The sequence below is a fragment of the Gracilinanus agilis genome, chromosome 6 (assembly GCF_016433145.1).
Source record: "Gracilinanus agilis isolate LMUSP501 chromosome 6, AgileGrace, whole genome shotgun sequence".
In the NCBI taxonomy this organism is placed as follows: domain Eukaryota; kingdom Metazoa; phylum Chordata; class Mammalia; order Didelphimorphia; family Didelphidae; genus Gracilinanus; species Gracilinanus agilis.
Window position 1 is genome coordinate 237,003,198 of NC_058135.1, and position 18,309 is coordinate 237,021,506.

The 18,309-nt window shown below is 47.1% G+C and overlaps 1 protein-coding gene across 1 annotated transcript in view; it reads right to left on the bottom strand.

Moving 5' to 3' along the window:
- Positions 1-18,309, bottom strand: part of DENND2B (DENN domain containing 2B) — a 266,694-nt gene that overhangs the window by 18,173 nt on the left and 230,212 nt on the right. The window contains 8 exon segments of the mRNA XM_044680976.1: positions 395-544; positions 3,087-3,156; positions 3,396-3,505; positions 3,944-4,128; positions 7,809-7,853; positions 9,178-9,274; positions 12,561-12,776; positions 15,628-15,779. Coding sequence (XP_044536911.1) covers positions 395-544; positions 3,087-3,156; positions 3,396-3,505; positions 3,944-4,128; positions 7,809-7,853; positions 9,178-9,274; positions 12,561-12,776; positions 15,628-15,779 — 1,025 coding nt within the window.

Sequence of the window (18,309 nt, forward strand, 5' to 3'; positions counted from 1 at the left end):
TCTCTCTCACTCACACACACACACACACACACACACACACACACACACACACACACACGGATTTCTCATCTGTCCACTGCAGATGCTGCCCACGACAGCCTCTGTTTCTCTTCCTCTCTACATTTTTCTCACTATCTATGGAGAGCTACCACTTATTTGTGTGTCACTCTCAGGTTTAAAAAGTGCTTCATGTATACACGGTCATTTGATCCTAACCGCTTGGGGAAAGAAATGATCAGTAGCTCCATTTTACAGATGAGATAACTGAAGCTCTTGGGTTCCCGGGGTTCCCTTGGCTTCTAATGGCAGATCTGGATTTGAATCCAGGTTCTAGGAAGGACCTGACACTTAACAGTCTTTCCTCTCGTCCCAGGCTGACTTTCTAAGTGAGGATCTGGAAAAAAAGGGAGTCCAGGAGGACCCTCAGGAGGGGCTCCCCGACTCTGCCCTGGGGATCCCATCTTACCTTGGAAAACAGGCCAAAGCAGCCAAGGCGGCTGATGACACAGTACACCTCGGGGAGGCGAGGCCCTTTTCCACTCGGCTGAGATGTGGAGAAGAATCGGCAGAGAAAACCAGGCAGAGACAGAGAAGGAGCAGGTGGTTACTGTCTAGGTTCGTTCCCACAGACCCCAGGACATGGGGGTTCCCGTTCCCTTTTCTGCCTCCCAGGGACAAGTGGAGACACATTTCCCAATCCTTCTCCCACCCCTAGAGGCAGCTTCCAGGACTAACCGGGTCCCACAGGGGAGGGCCTGGAGTCCAAAAATATTCTTACATTCTCATTTGAATGATTTGAGCCCCCCAAACCTCCAGGTGATCCTCTTTTCAACTGCCCTTTCTGAAACAGCTCCAGACATTCCCCCCGCTAAGAACAAAGACCGACAGTCCTCTCTGGGACCAATGTCAGGGTGAGAGGATCAGGTCCTCACTAGAAGGGGGGGGCTCACACTCTCTCCTGCTCCACCCTGCCCTCTGTCTGTGAGCAGAAGACAGTGGTAGGGGTGAGAGGGTCTCAGGCCACCAACACTCACTAAGTCAGGCAACCTGTCCAAAAGGGGAAGCAGCCTGTGTCCCCCCATCCAGTCACTCTACCTGCTGTTCTGGGGGGGATGGAGGGAGACCCAACAAGGCAGAATAGTGGGGGGAAAGGCAGAGAGCACAGATGATAAGGCACAGACAAAAAAGAAGGATGCAAAGGGAAAGGGGAACTGAGGAGAGAGAAGAGTCGAGTGAGAAGCCTGCTTAGGCAGTCTGTCCACCCCCCTCCCCACTCGGTAGAGAAGGCCCTGCAGAAGCTCCACAGTGATACGATCTGTCTTGCCCAGACCCAGGTGCTCAGGAGCTACCTGGGGATCTGCAGGCAGACTTGGGGGGGCAGAGGGAGGAGTGGCAGGTACAGACCCCTCCTCCCAGGGGCTCCAGGACTTGCCCTGGCTGCTAAGCAAATGCAGATGGGGCTATTTCAGGATTCAGACCTGCTGGCCACACGTCACAGCTCCAGAAAGAGGGTGGAATCCTTTTTTTTTTTGTCCATATTAGGCATCAAACTAACTCCTTTCTCTTGCTACTCCCCCCACTTTCTCTTCACTCCCCCCCAAAAGCCCCAAGTGATTAAATCAAGCATGTGGGATTTGGGTTAAAATCATTGTGTCCAATCTGCAGGAATGCCGATCTGGTGCCAGCCCCCTTGGCTCGAGCCCAGGCTGGGCCGTCTCTGTGCAGGCCAGCACAAACACATCGTTCCCTCCCAGGGCAGCTGTGAGTCCAGGAACAAAAGTCGTTCCACACTCAAGCCCTGAAGAGCTTGGAGAATACTCCCCAGACCCCCAGGGAGGTGGTGGGCCCCAGCAATCCTCCTCCGTCCCCCTGCCTCAAAGCCTGCATCTCCCATCAGGTCCTTAGTCCAATGTGTTTCTCAGCCAGCTCCCCGTCTGACTCCCTGTCCTCAGCCTAGTCTAGGTTCTCTCTGCCCAGCCTCTGACTTGGTGGTACTTCCTGGAGCCCCAGCCTGGCATAAGCCACCCCCAAGACTCGGGTATCTACAGAACATCTGTGATAAAACATAAGCTTCTCGAGAGCAGGGCCTGATGCCTTTTCGTCTTCATAGCTCCAGCGTGCATGCCACGGTCTGGCTTAATAAAGGCTTGTTGGACCAAGTCAAGGATATCCTTGCTGGCCAATTTGGGAAGCAGCAATTCCAGAGGGTCCCCCATTCCCCGAACATTGTTAAAATAACAAAGCGGTCTGCCCCAAATAAGCCAGCTCCTTCCGCCCTGGTGCCCCTAAGTCAGGGTGGCCTCCATCCACTTCCCAGGCAGAATAAGAGCTCGTGGGGGCTGGTGTTTTCTTCTCTCCGTTGGCCTTCCATCCTTCCCCTATGGAGGCAAGAGCTCTCCCCCAAGTTCTCGCTCTGCCACGCATCATGAAACAACCCAAACTAGCATGAGTAAAGGTAGCAAAAAGGGGAAGCCTGGATGGCTTCTAAAGTCTGACTTGGCCAACCTTGTTGCTAGGATGATGTCCTGACCCACTAGAGAGCCCAACCCCGAGCCCTGAGTCCAGACCAGGCCGAGGCTGCCTAGGCAAGAGTCAAGAGATCAAAAGCCTGGTAGAATGGCGAGGAGAGAGAACTAGAAAAAAATCTAAAAATGAGTAGGAAAGCCGGCAGTCATGGAGAGTCAGTTCCCCTCCGGCCCCAATCAGGATGGCTATAGACCTTGGGGCTCTACCAGAGATCTTTCCTCCATTAGTTCCTGAGTTCAGTAGTCTGGCTGGGCCCCAAAAAAGGGGTCACAGACAGGCTTATGAGCTAGGAGTGCTCCAAACCATCCGGGGGGCCAGAGTTGAGGCGAATGACGGCGAGGAGGAACCATAAAAGGCCATACCCAGGCGGTCTTCCTGAGAGCCCTCTGGACTATGTTCCCCGTCTCCTCCCAATGGCCACCCATGGCTTCTCCATCCTGCACCAAGAGAAGTCCCAGATAGACAGGGCACTCCTCTGGGATGCTGGGAACAGTCCCATCCCTACTCTTCACCCCTTGGGATTGGGCCCTTCCCTTCTCCCAAACCCTGTGCTTACTCACCAGTAACCGCCTGCAGTAGCCAAAGCGGCGGCTGCCATCTTCTCCCGTGAGCATGAAAGAGAAGGTTTCACTGGAATAGAGAGACTCATTGTGGGATGGGGCGGAGGACTGGGCCAACAAGCTGCCATTCTCTCCACCCAGCTGTCAGGCTCGGCCTCCGGGCATGGGGGTGATGCCCCAGGAAGGGAGCCGAGGACCCGGCGAGGCAGGCCCTGATCCGCCACCTACTGGCGTGGCTAAGGAGGTCTGAAGGGGAACTCCAAGGCCAGGGACCATTTTCTTTGGCCAAATCTGTGATGTCGGGCTTACCTGCTATAATCAGAAACAGGAAACCAATCCTTGGCATCAGGGAAGCAGAACTGGGGGATGGCTTTGAGCCTCTCCTCGGCCTCCCGCATCTGCTTGGTAGGTCTGTCCAGCTGGGGGGACCAGATGAAAAGAGAAGCCACGATATTATGCTGGGCCACTCGTAGGGGGCAGAAGGGGTGGTGGCGAGTGGGAGGCGAGGGGGTGAGGCCTGGGTGCCCTCCCCATAGCTGGCATGGTCCTAAGGCCTCTGGGGAGTCTGTCGTCGTGTCTCCTCCTCCAGTCAAGCCTGCAGACCCTACGCTGGAAGTAATCTCCCATGAAAACACCGGATGAGAAGAGACCGGCCCAGCCTTGGAAAGTCTCCCGTCTGGGCTGTTTTAAGATGCCTCCCACATCATAAACCATCCTGCACAGGTATCGGGGCTGCCATCATGCCAAGGACGGAGCCAGTGTGCAGGACCCCAGCTCAGCCCAGACGGGGTTCCTGGAGGGCAGCGTGAGAACCCAGCGGCAGAGAACGGGGCTGGCCTCGGCGAGGGGGGCCTCACCTTGGGGAACTGGTAGGAGACCTCGGGGAGGTAGGTGTTTCTGGATGGCTTCTTCTTCAGAGACACCACCACAAAGTACTCAAATAGCTCTCGCTCCTGCCATTCAATCAATTCCAGCTCTAGTGTCCGGTAGCTGGGTGCCCGCTTCAGCATGGACTGAATGTGGACCAGGCGCTGGGTGTGAGCTGGAAGAGGCCAAGCAATACACAGGTCAGAGTTGGGGCACAGACAGCACTGAGATCGAAGGGTGCTCAATTTAGTCCAGACTGCTGAAGTGAGAAAAGGGATGGGGAAGCAAGGTTCTGAGCTGTACCCCCAAACCTTGTTCTATCTGAGATGCTCACATCCCCAAAGTAAGAAAGCCCACTGCCATCTTTTTTAGCCTTTACCTTCCTTCTTAGAATCAATACCAGGTATTGGTTCTAAGGCACAAAAGTGGTAAGAGCTAGGCAATGGGAATTCAGTGACTTTACCAGGATCACACACTTAGGAAGTGTCTGAGATCAGATTTGAACCCAGACCCTCCCAATTTCCTTCCTGATTGAGGGCTACCCCCACTACTGCCAATTTTTAAAAGACATGGAAAGGAGGCAGTTAGGTGGCTCAGTGGATAGACAGACAGGCCTGGAATTGGGAGAACCTGGGTTCAAATTTGACCTCAGACACTTCCTAAATGTGTGACCCCTGGCAAGATCCTTAACCTCATTTGCCTCAGTTTCCTCATCTGTAAAATGAGCTGGAGAAGAAAATGGTAAATCACTCCAGCATCTTTGACAAGAAAATCCCAGAGCTGGGCACGACTGAAAACAACTAAACAACAATAAGATATACAACGCACTAGTCTCACAGTGTGGCAGGTGGTATATTATCACTGCCATTTTGCAAATAAGGAAATCAATCATTTGTGCCCAGGATAACACAAATGGTAAGAGCCACAACCTAAAGCACAGCAGGGCAGGAAATATGCCTTTAGCCATCCCCTTAGTTTGGGTGGATTTTTGTATTCCAACAGCAACCAAGGTCATACCAACAGCCATTCCTGGAATCAAAAGGCCAAGAAATCCAAGAAGCTCCTACCCTTAAGGCCTTCGCCTATATGTTTGCCTGGGATCCCTTCTGCTCTGCCTTCCAACCCACCATTCACAGTATCCCACTGAGCTTAAGACCTGTGTAGCTTTTCACACGAAAAATCCCAGAGTCTGGCTGCAAAACGGTTCTGTCTATGATGGGACACAAAGATGCGGTTGCCTGTGTGTCATTTTGTTTTTCTGCCTCAGTAGTACCCTTAGGTTTGGTTGTGCATGTACCCATGACCTGTTGTTCAATTATTTCCAATTGTAGAATTGTGTGAGAGTCTAGTTCTTGTCCCTCTCTTAATTTCTTATATATCTCTTTGAGCAGCTTAAGTTGATCCTTTAGTGTTTGTATCATTGCCTCGCTATCTTCTTTCAGCTGTCCCCAAACATGTTCTACAACCTTCTTCAAAGAACACATTCCTTGGCAGATTAACACAAGAACAGCCCCTAAAGTTGGTAAAAATGCTATCAGCTCTGCTAGGCTCACTGTCAGCCATTTATGTGTATCATAAACCAATATGGTCTTAAGTAAATACTGTGGAATCATTTGTATCCACAGCGTGTAGTAAGCTTTCAGGGTATCTGTAAAAAGCATCACAGAAAAACTGGAGATGATAATAAACATCATTCTTCCCACTGCCATCTTTCCCAATCTCTTTTAGGTTCTTGTTCCAAGGAGCTGGCTCAGCAAAAAACGGTTAGGATAATATTTGATAACTGTTTTGATAATATTTGTAGAAACTGTTAGGAGAAATATTTAAATCTGCTAAGATGGGTTTTGGGGAGTACAAATCCTAATGGGTCACAAGTGTAATAATGATCCCAAAAGGTTAACCCCAAAGCAGTTGTGCACAGTAAAAGAAAGGTATTAAATCTGCTTATTTCAATAGTTAGATAGCTTTCTGGCTGCTGGATGATATTGCAGCTAGGAAGGAAAGAACCAGCCAATTGGTGAACACAGCTGACCTGTTCTCCCTAGAGCCCTATGTAACTAATGACAATAAGAAGTATTTCTCCTAATTATCAAGCTAATAGATTTGTGTTGCTAGATTAACAAATCTAATTAGCCTAAGTAACTGATTCTGACTGTGGATTAACTCAGAAGATAGCTCGAGAATGGATAGTCTTCAAGTAATTTCCCTAACAGCTAAGATGACTTCTTAACTGTCACCCTCCTTGGAATCTTGACAAACACAGACAGGTTAGCTGATAGCTTCTTTATAATGGGTTTAATATTGGTAAACAGGTGATAGGAAATGGGATTGATGCTGGAAAGTGGGAATAGAGTTTCTAAGATAAGTCTAGGTGGATGGATTGTTGTAAAAACTCCCAGATAATTGAGTGGATGTGAAAAAGCCTTTGGATGACTTGACTGCCTGGTCAGGCCTGAAGGCCTGACTTTTGACTAAAGGTTTGTCCAGCAGATGTCGGCTTGGTTGTTTGAACAAATCTTGATGATGAAGATATCAGTGAACTGAGGTTGATAAAGTTGAATATATTTGTTGATAAAGATTGAGAGTAATATGAGGATATGCTCTGCCCTAGTCTAGACCTAAACCAACCACCTCCCTCCTTGTATCTCAGGACTGAGACCAAGAGTTGGTTCAGATTTGCCCTTATATAGTCTGTTTTCAACTGCCCCCTTGGCTCACGCCAGCCTCATGCCACCTCTGGTTCATTCTGATTCCATTCAGGTAACTGGTGGTCAAGCTTGATCCAACGTGGCTGCTTTTAAAATCCTTACACCTCTCACAGGACCAGGATCCATCTGGCTGTCCAAAGAAGCTTGTTCATTGTGGGTAGCTTTCATCAACGCTACAGAAAACTCCCTAATAATCCACAGGCTATCTTTGCCTTGATGGCTACCCCCAAGGGAGTAGAACCAGAAAAGACAAAAAGAGAACAAAAAAAAAAAAAAAAAAAAGGAGGGGAGGAGGAAGAAAGGGAGAAAATTCTCCTTGACTTTCAATGATGAAGGAGACTAAGCTAGGGATTTTGCTGAGGGCACAGAAGGATGGGAGAAGGTGGAGAGTGCTAGGAAAGCCAAGGGAAGGTCTTGGGGAAAGAAGCACCCAAGGTGGTACACTCCCATTCTGACTGAGAGAAGAATAGGGGTGAATCTCTGACGGGCCTGACTCTCAGCAAGTCCAAGGCTCCTTTCTAGGTATTAGGAGGGATAACCGTAATCCTCTCTTGCCCTTTCTGACTCTTCACATTCCCAGCACTTTTTGACAGGCACATCTGGCCCTCCAATTCTATTGGCAACAATTTGGGGGCACACGGGGGCAGGGTGAGAAAGAGGTCACACTTTTCCATAAAAATCAAATATGGTCAAAGGGAGCCATCTGGAGCTGGCTGCGTCATGTCAGGCTCACATGATAAACACCTGGAATTTAACTCTTGTCCTTCCACTCTGGCCTGCTTCTCACCTTGCCACAGCTCCCTACCTGCAAACAGTGTGGGATGTCTGAGCCACAAGCCCACGGGACACTAGGCTGAGCCTGGGGGCTTCTCTGACCCTCTGAAGAAGGGTAAAAACTGTTTCTAGGTTCCAGGGTTGAGTCTTTCTGAGCAAGCACTTGGGACTACCCTCTTACTCTTCTCTTTTCTGGTTCAACAACTAATGACCAAGGTCCCTTGTCTCTGTAAAGCCAATGAGTCTACATGATTCCCTAAATGGTCACCTTTTAGGGAGAAAAGGGGAGGAAATAGGTTTCAAATTGGGGAATGACTACTTGTACCACAAAGAAGCAAAAGGTAATGACCCTCCCCAAGTGACCCTCCCTCACCTTTAAATCGGTCGTCAGAATCGCTCTCGCTCTCACTGTTCTCATCTGTAAAAGTAATAGAAACAATTCTTCACCAGCCTTCCCAGAGGAACACAAAACTGCCAAACCCCCATTAGTAAAGCAAGTTCTAGGCATTGTTTTTCTCAAGAGGCGAGGATGAGTTTGTGCTGGGCTCTCCACATTCTCCTATGTATTCTTCCCTGTAAGTCAGTCAATCAATTGTTAAGCATCTCCTGTATGCCTGGCACTGTGCTAAGTTCTATGCTGGAGCTATCTCAAACTGAATCCCAAGAGCCAATTGTTAAATGTTCAGTGTTAGCATTTATGCCTTAGAAATCAGGGTAGTGCTACAAAATCAGGACTTGACTTTTTTTTTTTTGTCCTTGATTATCTAGATTTAAGAAAATGATGGAGAAAATGTTGATAATGCAGATTAAACTTCAAAGGGTGTCCTGTGCATTTTTTTCAAAAGAGTTAATTGTTAAAACACTTACCAGCACCCCTCTGCCTAGGAATATGAAGTTACTATAAATAAGCAAGTTTGGAGGGAGAAGGGCTGTCGGTGGCTATGGAGCAGCAGGAAGCTAACTGCTCCAGGGAAGAAGTGAATGCCTGGCATGTGGCACTTGACAGCACCAAGGTCTCTTGCTCTTTCTTACCAACCAAGTCAAGAATCCCCATATAAAATAAAAGAGGTGGGTCAGATGTACTGTCAGAAATAGGAACAAAGGAATGCATGCAGAGAAGGTTCCCCTTCTTCCTCATCTTGCTGAACTACAACTCCCCCTGCTCCTACACACACACACACATACTTCTTAAGTCAAGAAACCCTACAAGATCCGTCTAAAGTTCTTCTATCCATTCTGTGACACAATAATAATAATAACAATTGCTTACATTTGTAGAGAACTTTAAGGGTAACAAAGTACTTTCCTCACAAAAGTCCTGTGATATAGATACACAGATTTTATCATCCCCATTCTATAGGAGAGGAAACTGAGGTTGAGAGAGAATGTCATGGGGAATGTGAGGCTCGGGCAGTGGGGCGTACTGGAAAGAACACTGGATTCACCATCCAGATCTCCTGATGACAAGTCTAATATTTCCAGGATACCCCACTGCCCAAGCCTCATAGTCCTCATTCCCCTGGAGCAAAGGCAGGGGAGTTAGGGAGAGAACAGGACCCTGGTGGGGTAACACTGTAGCTGCTTATCCTCCTCACTAGGGCCAGACCCCTTCTTCTCCTAAAGGTCAACTTAGGATGGGACAGTGAGTAGAAGCAGTGAGCAGATTTTCTCAAATACTCAAAAATCCTGACTAAGTTCAGGGATTTGAATGCCTGCATTCATTGGAAAGCTTCCCAGCTTACCTCTTAGTGATGCCGTCTCAATGCTAGACATCGACAGCTTCTTTAACCTCTTCTTGCCCCTCTTGGCGTTATAGATGGAATTGATCCTTTGAACGAGCTGGATGAGAGACGTGAGAAGGGGTGAATACCTTAGCAGGTTAAACCTTCTGTCCCTCCATGTCAAAGATATTTTCCCTTCCCAAGTTTCCGTCCGACGAGGCTACCAATCCACGGGGTCCTTGTTATTGATGTGTTCTTGCCCCGTGTCCTACTTTGTCTGACGATGGACCCCCTTGGCGGATACTGTCCAAGCAATGAGCTATGGCTTCTCCCATCATTAAACCACCCAGGGACAAGAAACGATCCTTTGCCCAACATCACAGTCTCATGCTCCAGAAAAATCTCCCACATTCACAGGCCCACTGCTCTTCTTGGCACCATGACTTCTACTGCCAGCGAAACAAATAATCACATCCAACTGTCTTCAGGAAGACTTTTTTCTTCTTGATTTAATACTGTATAGAGTTGTTTACTCTGTGTCATGACAGAGTAGACAACTCTATGTTGTTATTAGACTAAGAGTATGCTGAGAGCAAGGATGCTTCCATAAGGATGCATGAAGCACCTCTAGGTGTTGCAGGTTCTTGCAGAATCCAATTCTCTAATTCTTCCTTGCTCTAAGGTACCATGGGAGGCTTCTGTAAAAACAAGGGGGAGAAGTGGATGGGCAAGAGAGACTTAGACCATCCAAGAAGGACCCATTTGTCCATGGGTAAATCCATGCCTGCTAAGGCAGAGCAAAGAAACTTAATGTAGTCCCTGAACTGAAAACAGGGGGAAAGCCCAAGAGCAAAGTGGAAGAAACCATAACAGAACTGGGAAGCTAGGAGATCTCTATGACCTTCTCTGATGGAATGAATCACCTCCTGCAGGCACAGCTTCCCAGAAGAAAAGAGAGGATCAAGGAATCTCGTCCTTTTTCTTTCTGGCTGTATTTGGAGCTGGACAGGAAGGAGCCAAATTCCCAATATACCCAGGCATTGTTTGTCATCTAAAAATATCACCTTGGCTAAATTCTGCTCCCTCCCATCCAGGGGCTATCAGGCATAAGAACAAAACACATACTTGGGAAATAAGGCAGAAAATTACTTCTATAGAGTGGTATTGATAGATACAGAATCTCTCATTTCTTGCCTTCTCCACTCACAAAGCCATCACTTTAGGTCAGGCTCTCATCAACTCTCATCTAGATGATTATAATAGCTTCCTCCTAGGTCTCCTGCCTATCTTCTCACTACCATCTACTTCCACAAAGATTTTAAAATAATTTTCCAAAAGTGATGATCTGACTGCATCACTTTGTTTAATAAACACCAATAAATCCTTTTTGTTTTCCAGATAAAAAATGAACTCCGTGGTTCCTTTGTTTGTTTGTTTTTAAACCCTTATCTTCAGTCTCCTAATCACTACTATATAATCATTCCAAGGCAGAAGAGCAGTAAAGGCCAGGCAATTGGGGGTTAAGTGACTTGCCCAGAATCACACAGCTAGGAAGTGTCTGTGGTCATATTTGAACCCAGAACCTCCCATCTCTAGGCCTGGTTCTCAACTTACTAGCTGCCCCTTGACTTGTTTTTTAAAGTCAAACAATCGATCAATCAATAAACATTTATTAAGCACCTACTATGTGCCAGGCACTGGAGATATAAAAGGAGGTAAAAGACAGTCCCTGCCCACAAGGAGCTTACAATCTAAAAGGGGAGATGGCAAGCAAACAAATATCTACAAAGCAAGCTCTCTATGGGAAAAATAGGAAATAATTAACAGGTGGAAGGCACTGGAATTCAGAGGGATTAGGGAAAGTTTCGAGCAAAAGATGGAAGCCAGGGAGGTCAGCAGTCAAAGTGGAGGAGGGAGAGCATTCCAGGGATGGTGGACAGCCAGAGAAACTACCCAGAGTCAAGAGATGGGGTGTCTTGTTCGTGGAACAGCCAGGAGGCCAGTGTCATTGGATAGAAGAGTACATGGTGAGGATTAAGGTATGAGAAAACTGGAAAAGTAGGAGGGAGCTTGGTTATGGAGGACTTGGAACATCAAACAGAGCATTTTGTATTTGATCTTGGAGGCAATAGGGAGCCACAGGAGTTTATTGAGATGTGAGTGACATGCGCTTTAGGAAAATCCTTTTAGTGGCCAAATGGAGGATGTATTGGCAGGGAGAGAGACTTGAGGCAGGCATATCCACCTGCAGCGACTACAATAGTCCAAAGGTGAGGTGATGAGGGCCAGCACCAAGGCAAGGGTGGCAGTATCAGAGGAGAAAAGGAGGCATATTCGAGAGATGTTACAAATGTGAAATCTTCATGACCTGACTATAATCTACCCTTCCGACCTTATTAGACATTATCTCCCTTCCTGCACTCAAGTCCAGTGTCAGACAGGCCTTCTTGCCATCTTATATGTGATAACCCATTTCCCATGTTGATGCCCCTACGATGGCTGCCTAGAATAGATTCTAGATACCTAGAATCTACCTCATGCTCACCTCTTCCTCTTTGAATCCCTTGTTTCCTTCAGCTTCTAACCACCTTTGCTAAAGGAAGCCCTTTTTGATCCCCTTGTTGTTAATTCTCTAGCCAAGAAAATGACAGTTTGTATTTATTTTCTCTATCATTTACATTTTTCCAAAAAGTTTATATTATCTCCCCAATAAAATGTGAGGGCCTTAAGGGCAAGATATGTATTTAACTGATGTCTTTGAATCCCTAAACACCTCAGTTCTTTGTACAGACTTGGTGCTAAATAAATACTTGTTGATGAATGCCTAAGGTCCTCTATCTGTATTTAAATGTGATTAGGTATAGAAATATATATTCAAATCTCCTTGGGTCTTTCTCCCATCTGATAAGGAGTTTGTTTAGGGAAGAAATCAAATTTTTCCCATTAGATTTGAAAGTACTAGAAAGGCAGAGATGGTGAGTGAGCCTCCTATTAGACTGGAAACTCCCAGAGGGGATTCCATGAGGGGAAGGATGGTATCTCTCCTCTCAGACTGGGCTCTTCCCTGATAGCAAGTCTCACATCTTTGCCATGAGACTGGAAGCTCCCCAGCTGGAAGGACCATGTCTCCCCATCAGAGTGGGATCTTCCCAAAGCCAGAGGTCAGGTCTTTTCTTTCCTTTATAACTTTGGTGGTGCCAAGCAGAGAGCTCTGCTCCCCGCTTTGTTGATGGAGATGATGAGGAGGAGGAGGGGACTCTATCAGATGTGCAGCAAAGATGACCGGATGGGCGTGATACTTCCTGACAGTGCCCTTGGGCAGTGGGCCCAGAAGTGATGAGAACAGCTGAAGGAGGCCCTGGCAGCGAGATGAAATGCCCAGCCCTCCCTGCCAACAAGGCTACCTTAGGGATTCGGCGGGCACGGCGGCTCGAGAGCAGTTCGCTGGTGGTGCTGAGGCTGTCCTCGTTGAGGCTGGAGGGTGAGGAAGGCAAGCTCAGCTGGGCCAACAGCAGCATATCGTCATGGCTATGCCTCTTGGGTAACCGTGGCAACCGGTGGCCCTTCCTCTCGGACCAATTCGTGACGCGCAAAGACTGGGTGCCGGATTTCAGGGAGAGCTGTGGTGGGGGAGAGGGAACAGGGGGAGGGGGCTCATTACAGACCCCCCAGCAGGCTCTCTCCTGGGGCCTGACTAGAGTAACACCAGCTGGTGATCCCAGAATGCTGAGGTCCCTCTTCCATCAGAGCAACTCTCCTTGGCTCCTTTCTCTTCTAGGATCTCGGCTGTCAGAAAATGGTTTAACATGCCAGAAGAGGGTCTTGGGACGTGAAAGTCACAGCTCACCTTTTTGGTCTGGGAACCAGGATTCATGGAGAAAGCATAACCATTGATTCCAGCATAGGAGAAGGCAGATAAGAAAGAAGAGGGGAAATGTGGAGGGGAAGAGCTGGAGGGAGGGAAAGAATTTGCAACCCCAAAATAATAATAAAAAAAAAAAGTTAAAAATAAATCTTGAAAAGGGAGGGGATGAGAGATATAACTGTTAGTACAAATAACAATAGTTAAAAGAACCTGGGTAGTGCTTCACATATAAGTACTCAATAGATATGTCCTGATTGATTGGAAAAAAGAAAGGAGGGAGAAGGGAGCAGGTGGGAAAGTTTCTCCTATGCTTTGCAGACACAGCAAAAGCTTGTGGCTAGGAAGGAATATCAGATCTCTTCCAAACAGAGAGGCAGATGAGGGAGATTCCCCACTGCCCATCCTTCCTTCCTCCTAGCGCTGGCCCCTCATCTGGGTTCCATTTAATGGTTCCCTGCCTACTCTGTTTAAGCTTCCCTTGCATTTCTCCCTGGAGTCAACTAGCCTCAGATAGTCTAACCTGTGCCCCCTTAGAAATCTCCCTTACAACATCACCAAGCCCTCTACTCAGACATCTCTGTGAATAGGGTCCACAGTAGCTATACTTATCCTTCATCTTTTCCACATCAGGCCTAGCCCAGAAAAAATGTCCCTCTAGAGCAGTGGTTCCCAAACTTTTTTGGCCTACTGCCCCCTTTTCAGAAAAAAATATTACTTAGCTCCCTGGAAATTAATTTTTTTAAAATTTTAATAGCAATTAATAGGAAAGATAAATGTACCTGTGGCCATCACTGCCTCCCCCCCGCCCCGGTTGCTGCAGTACCCAACAGGGGGTGGTAGTGCCCACTTTGGCAATCACTGCTCTAGACTTTTTTTCCAACTATCAATTGGGGTTCAGCTAAACTGGGTTCCCTTTCTATATAAAACTGCTTTAGGCACTAGGCTGGAACCTGTTGTATATAACGGATGTCATCTACCACCTGGGCTCTAATTAGCTGGCTATTACCTAGCCTCTGTGGCATTCATTTTACCCTAGATGAAAGGTGCTTAGTACTCAAAAAAAAAAAAAAGATTAAAAAAAAAAGATTAAAAAAAAAACTTGAACTGTCTTCTTACATTGTGAATATTGGCTCAGCCCCCAGCACTGTCCAGCCAGGTGCCCTCTTACTTCCTTCACTAAACCAATCAGTCAAAGAATGAAAACTGATTTGCAGATTAGCCTGGGTGGAAGATATTAGGCAACAAATCTACATTCAAACCAATCATTCCAAAGCCAATTTGGATGTAATATAATTTGGAATAATTTGGGGGTTCTACATTGTTTTGGAAATAGCTTGAGAAGGCTCTCTTTCAATGGCATTGAACAGTCATGGCCAACACACAGCCCAGAATACTCCTTAGTGTAGCTAAAATCAGATTAAAGTGTAATTAGGAAATATTTAACAAAAGAAATAAAAATACAAGACTTAGATAGCATTATACCTTAAAATGAAGTCAACATGTGACCCACAGGGATGGTTATTTAGGGACTGGCGGTCCCTGACTCTTTTTTCTGAGTTTCACAAAACTGACACAGAGAATCCAGGGGGAACAGTGATGGAGGGACTGAATTGCCTCTGACTCTTGAATTTCCCCCAACATAAGAGACTAGTTCTTGGCACCAGGGCTGAGAATTTCAAAGATCTATCACTTCTCTGCAGGCATTACTCTTATCAAACTCAGGTCTCAAACTTTCTCTTCAAGAGTTGCTGTGGCTGTAACATTCGTCATCCTGTGGCTATCCTGGAAATAAGGCCCCTCTGACCTTAGCTGAGTCCTCAGACAACAGACACACTGTTTGCTTCTAGGCCTCTATTTTAAAGCTTTCCAGAACTTCTCCTCTCCTAGCACAGCCCCCAAGTAACCAGGGTCAGCCCCATGCCACAAGAAAGCATCCGAGCAGGGTTTTAGAGTATACAGCAAGTACATAATACATGCTGACTTTACAAAGTAGGTATTTTATATTTGTTGAATCCCAAATTTATTTCCTTATTTTCTCTCCATCCACATGGGATAAACCAGGCAGGAAGTCAAAGACCCCTTCCTTCTGCTTGACTTCCTCTCTCCTTCCTATATAAGGAACCCCAGAATCCCACCCCAGCCTTTATGTTCTCTTTGCAGGGGCTGCTGCCAAGGCCTCCAGACTCCCCCCAAAGTCCCAGCTGAGGTTATTTCTGGTAGAGCTGTTGGATGCAAATCCCCAGCCTAAGAGCATGTCCACTTAGGAGGCCCTTATGGCCCCGTCCCGTCAGCCTCGGAGCCTTAGCAGGAAAGAGAAAAGGGAAGGCAGAAGGGCCCCTTCCAGGATGTCTTTCAAAGCCCAAGTCTATGCGGCTCGGGAAAGAGCCCCTGCAAGCCCGGGCCCAGCCCCCAACATGCATCACGGAATTTGGGACCCACCAAAAAAGGGAGGGGTGAGGAAAAAAGGGCTGAGCTGGGGGGAGGCCTCTCAAGGCCTGAGCTGGGAGAGGCCTTTCAAGGCCCGAGCTGGGGGGAGGCCTCTGAACGGTTAGGTTGGGGGAGGCCTCTCAAGGGCCCCAAGCTGTCCGCAAAGGGGGTGCCGTTACCTGGGGGGGCGGGTTGTTGTACTTCCTGTCCTGGGGGGTCCACATCCTGTGCAAAGAGTCTAGGGAGTTCTCAGACAGCTGCTGGGATTTTCGGCCTGTCCGCCGGCCCTTCAGGTCCACATCCTCATAAGGATTCTCCTTGGGCATATCTCCTGCCGAGGAGGATGGGGGGAGGGGGAGAAGGGAAGAGAGACACAAACACACACACACACACACACACACACACACACACACACACACACACACACACAGACAAGAAAAAAGGATTCCTGTGAACCGAATAAAGCGGCTCCCCCCCTCAGGCCCCCTCGGCCCCATGAGTCATGCTGCTGTCTGCAGCTGGATGGCTCCAAACAGATCTTGGCCCTCTTGTCCAGAAGCCGTATTCTCTTCCCCTCCCCGTCCCCATCTCTGTTCCAAATGCTGGCACAGGACAAAACCTCCTCAGCACCCTCCTTCTCCTCCAGGCCCTGCACGCCCGTCTTGTGCTGGGCCCCAAAGGAAACTTGCCAGTCACCCCCAGGGGCTTCCCTGGACTGGACCCCCACCTCCAAAGCGCCCCTCCCGGCTGTAGGACTCTCATGATCCCTGAGGCAACCCAGGGAGGCTGGTGCCATAGTGCGCCCCTATCTTTGGTTTACAGATGGGTAAACTGAGGCTCAGAGATAGGAAGCCATGGCTAGGCAAAATCCGAACCCCAAATTTTCTTCATTTATACGAACCCCCCCAAAGTATTCATCAATTTGTTTGTACCCCTGTCTCTATTCATCCAATTACCTTAAATAAAAAAGGCATTAACCTTGTTTTCTGCTTTTTAATCCTGAATTTGGATTCTTTTCATTAAAAAACAAAAAAACCCAACAGAGCCCAAATCTGCATTTTTCAAACCTTTGTAGGTTCTTCCGACCTTGCTTGGTCTTTTGTTGTTGTTGGGGGATGGGGAGGGATGGGAGGAGGAAGAAGTCCAGATCTGCTTTTTCACTTTAAACTGTTTTTAAAGATTTCCAGAGCTTCTCACTCTATTCACAAGTCCAGTGCGCTCTCCCAACTTTCCAGTGTAACCTAAATCTACGCCTCAGGGATAACCCCTTCCACAGTATCGGAGGGGATGGAAGGAGCCTTTGATGCCGCAGACAGACACGCCACAGAGTGTCACAGAGGTGGCCAAAAGGTTCTGGAGCAGTCCAGGGATGAGGGGTGTCTTGGGTACATCCCAGAAGCCCCTGCTTCCATCTTATCATTTCTGGAGCTACGATGTCTCTTAATTTCTTTTCAACAATTCCATGGGTATTCATTCACTTATTTTATTTTATTTTTTTAAACCCTTACCTTCTGTCTTGGAGTCAATACTGTGTATTGGCTCCAAGGCAGAAGATTGGTAAGGGTAGGCAATGGGGGTCAAGTGACTTGCCCAGGGTCACACAGCTGGGAAGTGCCTGAGGCCAGATTTGAACCTAGGATCTCCCGTCTCTAGGCCTGGTTCTCAATGCACTGAGCTACCCAGCTGCCCCCTCATTCACTTATTTTAAAAAACTCATTTATTGTACACTTTCTAGGAGTTTGAGCTCTCCATTTCTTTTCAACAACTCAAAGAGTATTTATTTTAAAAAATTACTGTATATTTTCTAAGAGTTTGTTCCCTTCATTTTCGAGGACTCTATAGGTATTCAATTTACTTATTTACTACATACTTCTTAGGAGAGTGACCCTTTTGTAGTCACTTTGAAAGGGGAAGAGAAGTTATTAAGTACCTACTATGAGTCAGGCACTGTGCTAAGTGCCCTATAGATTTTTATCAAATTTGATTCTCACAACAATCCTGGGAGGTAAGTACTATTGTTATTCCCATTTTTCAATTGGGGAAACTGAGGCAAAGACAGGTTAATTGACTTGGTACTAAATGTCTTAGACTGGATTTGAACCCAGCACTCATCCACTATGTCACCTAGTTGCTACTAAGGGGGAAACATAAGAAAAAGAAAAGTATACTACACAAATATACCAGATTATCAAAAGTACTTGGCGCATAGACTCAGAGGCATGAGGAGCACTGCAGATAGAGATAATAAATAATACTAAGGCATATACGTAGGGATGGTCTATGGATAGACCTGAAAAAGCAGACCTGGACTTCTTCCTGCCAGGCCTTTGAACTTGGGTTCAAATCTGGTCTCAAACATTTCCTAACTATGTGACCCTGGGCAAGTCATTTAACCTTTGCCTAGCCCTTACCACTCTTTCTGCCTTAGAAGTGATACACTTCCAGACAGAAGGTATGGGTTAAAAAAAATTTGTTATCTTAGAGTTGTTACCAAGAAAATAAGGGTTAAAATGTTGATATCTTGTTTTTTACATCATCTTCATTTTTTAATATATTCCTCCTCACCCATAAAACTACCCCTTGTAGTAAAGTTAGACATGACAGAAAGGTGACTGATAGATATAACAGATGAACTGTTCCTCAGCTATGCCTTCCCCATGTTGTACTTATTAGACTGTCTTTTTGAATCCAAATATAAGACTTTACATTTATTTTTATTATATTTCATCTTAACTAGGTGTTACCAAAGGTTCTAGCCTGTCAAGATGCTCTCTCAAGGCTCATGAGATCAACCCTGAGCTTTCCCCCCCCCTCTCTCCCCCTCCCTTCCCCCTTTTCTTTCTCTCTCTCCTCTCTGTATC